General features: G+C 35.3%; 1 protein-coding gene across 2 annotated transcripts in view; it reads right to left on the bottom strand.

Annotated features, from left to right (window-relative positions):
• The window catches only part of LOC129265134 (protein phosphatase 1 regulatory subunit 37-like), a 30,039-nt gene extending 26,024 nt beyond the window's left edge, over positions 1–4,015 (bottom strand). The window contains exons 1-2 of one of the 2 annotated variants that reach the window (XM_054903125.2): positions 3,922–4,015; positions 1,123–1,168 (exon numbers count right to left, since the gene is read on the bottom strand). In XM_054903125.2, coding sequence (XP_054759100.2) covers positions 1,123–1,168; positions 3,922–3,963 — 88 coding nt within the window. In that variant the 5' untranslated portion in view covers positions 3,964–4,015. The remainder of the gene's footprint in view (positions 1–1,122; positions 1,169–3,921) is intronic. The other variant, XM_064101697.1, reaches the window with a different exon arrangement.
• Positions 4,016–12,022: the final 8,007 nt, after the last annotated feature.

The following is a 12,022-nucleotide window of genomic DNA, read 5'->3' as shown; positions in this document are numbered from 1 at the left end:
GATAAATCACAAATTTGCCAACACAAAAAAAAACCTTCTATACACTGTATTTTCCAAATTGCTTCCAGCAAAGGACATTGGTATTTCATCTAATTATAAAAATTGAACTCATTCAGATGTATATAATTTGTACCTGAAAGAACTTGTGGAAAGAGATGTCTCAGAAAAGTAAGCTTTAAATTCATGTACATGTATATAAACTTCATTGATTATAAAACTTTGGATTAATTATGGTTTTAAGGTCACTTATCATATATTCTTAAAGCAATCATAAATGAAAACCAAACATTTCTATGAATGTGATATAGAACTAGTAGAAAACACAGATGCATTATCATCATCATCCCTATACATACTGTATCTGATTTGATTTGATATAGTTTGTTTTAATTGATCTGTGACAAAATGATGTTTAAAGCAAGGCTCTAGAAATCATACAAAAATACAAAAAAATCAAACAGAATAAAGTTTTTTTTTATGTAGATGCCGAGTCTGATTAATTTTTATGTACCTTTTCATGTTAAAGGAGAAGGATCATCAAACTTGACAGTGTGATGGAAACAATATAATTACTTTTCAATATAAATGGACAAATTTCTAACTTTCAAGCACATTTTGCAACAAATTTATTTTTTTTCTGAAATATATGTACTAAGTTTTGAATAATAAAGTTCAAATAAATCAATGACATAAATGGATCACTAACTTCTGTTTATCTTGATCATCAAGGAAGTATTTTATTTTGCTTTATTTTTTTTTGGGGGGGGATGTATTCGTCCTGGTGGGTTAAGTTTAGTATGATGTCCTCATAATTTATCACAATCATGATGTTATAAGTAAACAAATCAATCAATCAAGTTAAATGTTAATTTGCATCAAAATATTATTTTTAATAGATTGCAAACAGCAACAGTACCTTATTCATCCAATATCGATCGACTAAACCAAATGTATGAAAGAGAGAGTTGGTTAGACTGGCTTGCTAGAAATATGACCCTTAGGCAATAAGAAAGGCTTCATGCAGCATCATGCATGACCCTAAACCAAGTGTGTTATCCCAAAAGTATGGCTTCATATGAGCAATCAATATAGATACATGTATTGAATGGCAAAAAGAATTACCTTGAAGATTGAGACTTTCTGCTCGAACTGTGAAATCCTTCACCGTCTTTAGGAAGAGAGGAGAAAGGCATATGATTAAAGATTGCATCTTCTTGATGTGTTCTGTGATAGCATTACCACATGTACCAGTATTGGACAATCTGATATTCAATCCATCCATATTGCCTTGTTTCCAATCGATCATTCTCTTGTCTTTTGGCCTCAAAACAAATATTTAATTTATATATAAAATTGAATAATTGTGCATAAAAAAAAGTTGTATTGAAAATTTGAAAAAGAAATGGCCTTATTTTTGTACTTCTTTGCCCCCCCCCATAAAAAAGAAAAATGTGATTCCCAGTGTAATTACTGAAGATAATAAGACATACCCCACAAAGTTCAATTAGGTTAACAGTTTTTTGTAATGGCACATTTCACCAATAAAATGTCTATTGTGTGTACTGAATATATTCTGAGACAGGTTTGTTCTTAACATTTGACCCAACTACAATAGGATCTTATTCAAATTTTCATATTACTTTTCATTGTGGGACAAATGGTAGGTGATTTGACTTCAATATTGAAAAACTATTTCATCGCCGACTAAGTATCCAATTTCAAACAGGTTATGGTTACTAAACACTTGACGTGTAATTTATATCAATGTTTATAAGTACTGGTAATGAATAGTGCTTTAATATATTTTGCATGCAAATATTTCCACCACAAACTCTCAGGTGCATAGTGAGAGGGTAATACCATCATCATTGGTACTGCTCCTCTGGGGTGTGTGGACCTACATAATGTAATGCAAATATTTGCAGGATATTATTAATACAGAATACCTTCTAAGCATAGAGTTATCAAAATCTCCATGACATATACTATAGGTTGACAGACTTTACCAAAATGCAACAATGAAGGGTAGATTTTGTTAGTATTAGTAATCATTTATGTGCCCCTTTGAAATATACAAAAAATATGTAAGTTTATTATTTTTTGGTAAATTAATTGTAAATCTCAGGGAATTTAGATTGCATCTTTTCATGAAACATATGTTACATGATTTTTTTCCATTTTATCTTACCATGAATTCAAAACTTTGAAAATGAATAATTTTAATATTTAACATTAACAAAAATAATACTGGCTTTGAATAAAGCTCACAAGCACTGAACTGTAAAAGTGCTTTGAGACATTGTTCTGTGATAAGCATTATATTACAGTGGATTATAACTATAACAACACCCTTCAAAGATACAGCTATCTTTTAGTTTGGTAAAATCTAATCATTCACAACAACAAGTTCTCACTACTGCACTGTATAAGCTGTTATTTTCGTGTACGGAGTTTTTTGCGAATCGCGAGGGTCTCAACAATTTTTGCAGGTTGCCTGTGTGAGAACAATAAAGCCTGTACTTGCGCGTCTACAGGGTGGTTCCATATGAATGATCCTCATTACGTGACTGTAATAACAAGGAGAAGTTACAGTGTAAAAAATAATCATTTTTTTCGGGGGCTCTTTTTTCAATTTTTTGTAAAATTTCGGGGGCTCCATTTCTACCTTTCGGGGGCTACTTTTTGCATTTTGGGGGCTCTTTTCAAATGCTACTTTTTTGTATTTTGAGGAATACCTGTTCACTTATTCATGAATTATTACTTATCGTTTAATATTGTATGATTTTTTAAGTTATTTTTTTCATGCTTAGAATCTTGGATGTGGGTGTGTGTGTGTGACTGTGAGTTGAATTTTGATATACATGAATTCAATATCTAATTTCTACTCCATCTATTCCAGTACAATAACCTGTACTTGTCCATGTTATAATAAAAGGCCCACATACCCTAACTTTTCCTTAAGTTCTTTGAAAACGCAGATCTCAACGAAAATTGCATTTCTCTATGGGGGAGTCTAAATTTGGTGAGAATGAACTCATTAATAACTTAAATATACATGACAATGAAGAAATCATCAAACTTTATTGGCAGATTTTAATAATATACCCGAAATGTAGACTCTGTCTGAAACAGAAAATCACCATCATTGAGGCCTTTACTGATCGAATTGTCCCCCAGAGCTCTGGCAGAGAGACAGAGCTCAGACTGGCTAGCTAGTACAAGCGCCAATGCGGGTGTTCGTGAGCCTCCCGTGGCCTTGTAAAATAGATGGAGCTTTGTTTGATGATTTATTGTCTGATATTTACCTCATCCCCTAGAAAAATAAAACAAATGATTTTTAAGTAATAATCAACAAATAAGGTAAGTTTAAGATGTTAATAGGCCGTTTTGAAAAGCAAAGCCGAATGACAACTCACCAATGCGAGGTTACTAGACTCTGGGATTTATTTCCTGTGTAATTCGAATTATTTTATCACAGAATTGTGATATCTGTAGGGGAAAATGTGCATTAGAAATTGCACATGGTGGTAGTCATAATGGACCCCTATACATGCAACCGTTTCCTGACTGTTGCGTTGATATTTTTTTCATACCATGTGTATGGAAAAACGTGGTACAGAAAAAAAGACCCAACTTCGGGATTTCAAACTGTGCTCCTCGCTATTTTCAAGGCTTGTTCATGATTTTGAGTGCGGATTTTTGATGATTTTTAAATGGTAAGCGGAGCTCGAGCATATGGCGCTCGTGGGCTGCTGAGTTGTATTGCTCGGCAATAATTTCGGGGGCGACATTAAGATTTTATGTCGCCCCCAAAAGCATGATTTTGGGTGATTTCGAGGGCGACTTTAGGCATTTCCGGGGCAAATTCGCCCGCCGCCCTCGTGTATTTTTTTCGCTGAGAAGTTAGATGATTTTTTTTACCTGGAGTTGTCGAATGATACTCTGACTTGGTTTGACTTTCATCTGTGCACATCCAGCTTGGTAAGCGGCACAAAGCTCATCAGTGCATGTTTCCTTGGCTGTATAGAATCATTCAAGAGGAAAATCAAAGAGAGAGGGAAATACAGATTATGGCAGGTAGAAAAAGGAAAAAAAGAAAAGTGAAAAAGGGAGAAAAAGACAAAATTTGAAAATTGAAAATGAAACAGGATATTTACCAAAAACAATTATTACTACATAATAGGTCAAAAATATATGCCTACATATTTTGCAAATGATCTTGATATCAATTGCATTTAAATACAAGTAACGAGTCCCTTTCCAAACAATTACCCCCAAACATACAAAAAGCAGGCAAATATAAAATTTATTTTGCAGGTTTTATGTTCGCAATTACATACAGGGTCACATAACGCACGGGTTAGCAATTAATTTTATGCTTGATTTTCACGATTAATTGCACATTGTAGTCAATCTTCTACGATGAATTGTAAGCTTTGTGTTACGGGCCCCAGGTAATTTAGAACATAAGGAAATAACGCCTGCAGAATTCACAACATAAGGAAAAATAACCCATGTAAAGGGAATCTTATTTTTTTCCCCTGATTTTTTGTATGTTTTGGGGGGAATTAATGTACATGTACACCTTATAAACAAATAATCATCCTTCTACCTCAGAGTCCTACTCAGAGAGGTTTATTGAATACCCTAAACAAATATTTTTTCATGTTTATCCCACTGTAAATATTGCCTCAAATATTCTAAAATTGACATGGTTTAGGCCTACATTGTACATGTATACCATTTTGATATATCCAGGGTTGAAAAGTATGTACTGTACCCTTTTATCCGAGCATTTTGATACCATTTTTTAATGTACATGCATATGCCTACATCTCCTAGCAATGAAAAACAACCCTTCAATGCTTTTGTGTACAAGCATGGTGTCCAACTTGTAAATGCAATGCCTACATGTATGACTCCAAAATGAAGGTTCATTAATTACATGAAAACAATTGGGATCCATTCTTGTCTTTTGGTAAAGAATACACTATGAACAGGGAAGCACCTCCTGGAGCTTCTTCATGATTTTGTTGATAGCCAATAAGAGACAAGGAGTTCAGTAGCTTGTCACAGTATCTGATACTGAAGTGAAGAAATGCTTCCAAGGTCTTTCAAATAGGATCTACATGTATATCCATTGGTCTAGTTGGTTGCTTCATTTCATTTATATTAGGGTGCATTAATGCGCCACCTTTTTATCCTAGAATCATGATTAGGATCATGATTCAAATCACGATTGCATTGAGTCAAAAGTGAAAATAAACGCCTCTCAAATCACAAACATGACACACGGAAAAAGGTCGTATAAACGCAATCGTGATTTGAATCATGATTCTATGATGTCACTGTGTCGGGCTACTTTCAGTTTGATTCTTGCCAGCTCAAGGCACGCGCTATGCTCAGTGTGTGATATGCATGCATTTCTTGTCATATTCATGTTCTGTGTTGGTCATTGCATCGTCTACTGCTTTTCATTCTTTTGGTCATGTCTTCAAATTCAAGTTCTAGTAAATGAAATATTATTAAACTGGACAGACAATGATCTCAGTTGTTGTTGAGTTAACAGTGTCCATATCAAATTGGATCTATGCTGAAATTCACTTTCGAACACCATTTTCAATAAACCGACAAGATGAATAGAAGTACATTTAGAGTACAAAATGAGGTAGACCGATGTATAATAGACTGAATTCTGGAAGCAAACTGTTGATTTTTCTTGAGCCGAAACATGTGCGTAAAAGTTGCCCTATACTTGCTTCCTCTGTCAAACTGCGCACTAGTGATGCGCACTGGATTGGCCCGAATCCGAGGAGAAACAGCATTGGAATGAAGGTTGTGTAAATGCTGATTCTGTGGTATTGTGATTCATGTTTGTTTTTTTAATCAAGATTCAAATCATGATTCTGGCCTGAGGTCACATAAATGTAGCGTAGGCTATCTGTATACATTCAAGTTTGTTTTTAAAAATGGCAGTCAGGTAAACCAACCATCAAATAACGTACAGAACAATTACAATCATAATCAATCAGTATACATGGTACATTTACTGGCACAGATTACAATTTCCCATTTTAATATAATCACTTCACAGCAGTGAACCTCACCTGCAATATGGACCCTTGATACTACATACAGTACATGTTTGTACATGTCATGAGCTTCCTACACAGGCAAGGGATATCAACATACAGTATGTGAGTCAACAATCAGCAACAATGCTATACACATTCCATCAAATCCCTGCTTTTTAGCAGAAAATGTACTGGCAAAAAAGGCAATACCACACCTATGCATGATACAACAGAAAACATAGTATTTCTGTTTCTCATTAATGGGCAAATATATACATTACATGCACATAAATAATGTACTTTTTTTCAATAACATGCATGATAAACAATATTCTTTACATGTACAGTGTAATCAAAAGAAATGTGAACCAAAAGAAAAAGTTCGATCATCCTGACATTGTGTTTACCGGTAATCACCACTATATAAATGTATCAATGAAAAATTATGTTATACATGTATGTAAGTATGACATGGTCACTCAGATGGAAAGGTTACACACACAAAATTAAAAAAAACACAGGGATGTCACAGCTGATGGACTTCATAACAAGATAGTTCCATCATTCCCCAATTACAGGTGTGCTATAGCTTTACCAGACTGTATTGAGGCATGCAAGTCACCTAGGTACATACATGTAGCCTACATGTATTGGAACCTACAGTATATGTACATCAAACCATTAATCCTCCAAAAAATCATGATAGAGTACAGTGCCAGCGGACTGGTTGGCTGGCTATATGTTAATACATGTAAATGGGATCAGGTGATTGCATACATACTGTACAGCTTTTAAGTGATTAAAAAAAAAGCTGATAGGGGCATCAAATTGAGCTACATACCTTGGGAAATCTTCCACATCAACATACAATACACCTAATCACAACCCTCTATGCACCAGGTCAAGTGAGAGTAAAAGCTCTATATACAAAAGACCAGCTGGGGACAAATTTGTACGGCTCAGTTTCACCTTCATATTAAAAAAAAAGGCTGAAACATTATAGCCCTGGGGGATGCAGAAGCATACTAAAATGAAAGTACAATCCTTCAAATAGTAAGGAACCTCCCAGACATCAAAATGGTTATATTTAAAAAAAATTAAATACAAAATTACAATGAACCTTTGGTGTCAACCCATCAAAAGATAAGATGGACATGATATTTTTTTGATTAAGTTTTAATACTCAAGATTGTGATGTCACATGTGATAGAGCATCTTCCCCCATGTACAGTATAAATTCTATACATTTCCCTTTTCATAATTCAAGACAATATTTTTTTTTCTTACAAATAAATGAGCTACATGTACATGTAGGTCACAAGCAAAGTTTCCAATGATATGTCTGATAAAAGCACAGGTATGTAAGATCATTTTTTTTTTTCATTTTTTAAAACGAATTTAACTGTATACATACTAATCGACCAAAAGTGCTATGTCAGGAATACCTAACTTCCATATGATGATGATAATGATGTATATGTACTGTACATTGTATAAGGGAGCTGCTCACATGTGACGCCACAGAATAAAAAAACTGAAACACTTATCATCTGAAAATCTTAATGAAATTTCTGAAATCATGCTTCCTTTCATTTTCTGTTTTTAAAATATATCAGGTGAACTTGCCCTTTAAATCTGTGAAAGAGCCCCAATTTTATGAGACTGGGATTTTTCTCACTTACTTTTGCCAAGCATTCCTGGTACATTGTAGTCAATGATGTCATAGATGTATTGATATTTATAAAAGCAAATATGATAGCTCTATTAAGAAAACAGGGCTTTGAAAGTTCCCTGCATAAAAAAATTTACATTTGAGGCCTGTACCCAATACTAAACATAACACCTAGTCCTTTCAAAATCATCTAGCCATTTCTCTGGCAGTGCAGCTCTGTATATCACCATACACATAAAGGTAGATTTACATTCAATACAAAACCTCATGAGTACATGACTGTAATATGATTATTTCCTGAAGCCACAATCCCAAAACAAAAGCAACAAGAGTGTCACTATGGCCAGCACATAATACGCCCGCCTGTAACATGGAAAATGGAGCTATTGGTCAAGCAAGTGGAAGGTGGCGACTTCACCTTTGACCTTCTAACCTCAAAATCAATAGAATTGTTGAGATCTATGCTAGTATCATACACACCAAATTATATGAGCCTAGGTTAAGTTCAACTAAAGTTATTGTGTTAACAAGGACTGCAGCAGGGTAAGGTGAAAACATGTCACTGTGATCTTGACCTTTTGACCTCAAAATCAATAGGCTTCCTGGGATCCATGCTAGTATCATACACACCAAATTATATGAGCCTAGGTTAAGTTCAACTAAAGTTATTGTGTTAACAAGGACTTCAGAAAGGTAAGATGAAAACATGTCACTGTGATCTTGACCTTTTGACCTCAAAATCAATAGGCTTCCTGGGATCCATGCTAATATCATACATACCAAATTGTATGAGCCTAGGTTAAGTTAAACTGAAGCTATCGCATTTACAAGGACTGCAGAAGGGCAAGACGAAAATATGTCACTGTGACCTTGACCTATGACCTTTTGACCTCAAAATCAATAGGCTTCCTGGGATCATACAAAACAAATTATATGAGCCTACATGTAGGTACTGAAGTTCATGTTTACAAGGACTGCAGAAGGGTAAGATGAAAACATGTCACTGTGACCTTGACGTTTGACCTTTTGACCTCAAAATCAATAGGCTTCCTGGGATACATGCTTGTATCATACACAACAAATTATATGAGCCTAGGTTACATTAAACTGAAGTTATCATGTTTACAAGGACTGCAGAAGGGTAAGATGAAAACATGTCACTGTGACCTTGACCTTTGACCTTTAGACCTCAAAATCAATAGGCTTCCTGGGATCCATGCTAGTATCATACACACCAAATTATATGAGCCGAGGTTAAGTCAAACACTCTAGGACGGGCATATTAATAAAAGAAGACTGGTAAACATTACAACTTTGATCATTTCTGATAATGATCCTCCATCACAATAATATACCCAAGGGAAATTCACAAAAGATAATGAAGATTGAAGATCTACATTCATAATATGGATATATATGCAGTACATACAAACACATGTAGTTGATAGACCTGCTACTCCCCTTGAAATTTGTCTTGATTCAGGAGGGGATGACTCATGGTGTCCACTTAAATAATGGTTTATCTTGAGTTTGTTCATTCTTCATTGGCCTGCTGCCTTTCCATATTGCAACACCATTGTATGTGTTATTATTCTTTTATTAAAGAAAATTTCATTTGTCAAAAAAAAAATATCAATAGCAATTCCAATACCTACATGTACATGTACATGTATTCATAGACAATTAAACTGACTCATCATGTAGACATGGAGTCATGGACACAACCATTTTCTATTTCAGATAAACTTCTTGCCCTAAAAAAATAATTATACAAATGTGGTAATCAGCACTATGGACTTAAAAAGGACTTTGTTGAACAAGTGGTGATGCAGGTACATGTGCATAGGTAGCTGTTATGAATGCCTAATGTACATACATGGGGTTGCAATTGATTTTAGTCTTATTGGCGATGGAGTAGGTCTCTAATTCCTCATGATCATTCTTTTTTTTACTTTATGTTTATTACTTTCCACCTGTTTGAACTAAAATGCAGAATCAGCCTACACTACAAGCCTAGATAAGCCAAATGCATGTTGCTGAAACTGCATTCCTTCCACAATCTCAATGTTTTAAAAGTTGGTGGTTGTCATTCATTACAAAATTGAAAGTTGATATTTTGTTAAAATGTATGTTCTTTGTGATGTGATGAGAAATGATACACGCCTGTGTCCATGCATGTGGGGTTAATCTAGATGGCCATTAGCCTATATACATGTAGGGCAGAAATGAAGTAACATTGGCAGGATACAGTAATACACAGTGCTAATAATGCAATCAATTGAAGGATAGGCTTATACTGCAATTGGAACTATACATATTCAAGTTCATAATTAGAACTGGAAACCATAGAGGCATACATGCACATGTATGAATTTTAAAGGAAAAACAAAATCACAAACAAAGTTATTCATTTCATGATGTAGGCCTACATGTACATCATGTACATGGGAAATGCATACATTATTAATTTACATTGTCAGGGTGTACATAATGCCATAAATGTACATTTTCAAAATATATGAACTACATGACCCCTATAAGAGTCTACATGCAAATGTACACCATGTGCAGTGCAATCATCTACACATATGTATACAACTATGCCGTTTTCTATCTTTCAGAAGAAATTTGTAATGAGTACATGTAAATTCTGGGTTTGAAAAAATAGAAAATATAACAAACATTCAAGGTGTGGGATACAAATGATGATATTACTCAGTTACTGACAGCTAAGTATACAGTGGTTGATATATGATCCACTCTGTCAAACCCATTAGGGCTAAGGTGGTTACTTCACTTGATCTGTCACTTCGTATCAGGTAACTGCTTGAACATGTAAATTTGGTCACTATATAATAAGACATGCTTCTGGCTATCTCTCACACCATTCCCATGCCAAAGGGGTCTTTGATTATCACAATGTAATTTTAATGCAACATGGAAGACCAAAACTTCATCTCGAGTATTATAATCCGGCAATTATAGGCCTACATGTACATGTATAATGTATTGTAGTCATGATTCATTTTTGTCTCGCCCACCAGAGGTGAATGCGAGACTTAAGGCGACCGCACACCTTACGACTGGTCTGCGACCCGATTTTGGAACAAATCGCATTTTGCTCATTTTCTGAAGATGTGAATGGAACATATCATTTTATTTGAGGTTGAAATTAATTGAAATAATAATATTATAACAATTTTGAAAGATTGCAAGCCCTTATTTCGGAGTAAAGTCCCAATTAGTTTCAAATCGTAGCTAATCGTACGACTGCTATGACGTCATTACGACTAGATATTAAATTCGCTTTTATTCTAAGAAGGATGATAGCATAGTCACAAATTTGATCATAGGTATTCGTACGATGATTTAGAACATTACACAGTAAGATATTCCAAGTCTCAATATTAGCATCAAATTCTACAACAATTTATTCTAAAATCGGGTCGGAGACCAGTCGTAAGGTGTGCGGTCGCCTTTAGGGATCCAAATGTCGTCCGTCACAAACCTTATGACACATACATGTGTAACTCCACAACCGTAAGTCGCTTTTCAACCAAACTTGAATGGTAGATGGACTTGGGGGATCTGCATCTTATGCTGCAGTCGGAGGTCACATGGTAAGGTCAAAGGTAATTTTCAGGTCAACGTTAAAGTTCACATGCAAGACTCTCTTATGACACCTAACTCCGCAACCGTAAGTCACTTTTCAACCAAACTTGGATGGTAGATGGACTTGGGGGACCTGCATGTTATGCTGCAGTCCAGCGAAAAAAATACAAGGGGGCGCTGAGTGATATCGCTCCCGTAAGCTTTGAAATCGTGCTCGCAAACCCATTAGAGAGAGCGATCAGGGGAAAAAAAATCGCTCCTTGAAAAAAACTGGCTCGTAGGTCCGCTGTCTTCCCTTGTGCAGCGTACATAGAGGTGGATAAGAACCGCGCGTGTTGTATTGCGCTATGTGCAATATAATGCAATCGCCGTACTCTAACGTCAGCTTCATGTACGGCGCCATATTGGCAGTTCGGGACTGGGCGCGCTGCTGCTGCTGCTGCGAACCAGCTTTAGCTCGAACGCCATTTATCCTTAGTCCCAAAGTAATTACTGTTGGTAAGAACCCTGTCTAATCTTTGCAAAAGTTTCGATGAATTACCAGTGGATATTTTTCCGTTATTCGAATATCGATATTCATTTTCATAGTCCTGGAATTGCATTGCTATTTTTATTTTAATCACAATGTCAGTCCGAACTCGGGTCCTTTTTTGTTTACCCTCGT

This window comes from Lytechinus pictus, chromosome 7, assembly GCF_037042905.1.
Source record: "Lytechinus pictus isolate F3 Inbred chromosome 7, Lp3.0, whole genome shotgun sequence".
Taxonomy (NCBI): Eukaryota; Metazoa; Echinodermata; class Echinoidea; order Temnopleuroida; family Toxopneustidae; genus Lytechinus; species Lytechinus pictus.
The sequence above is the reverse complement of the archived record's forward strand: the minus strand, read 5'-3'. Positions and strand labels throughout refer to the sequence as shown.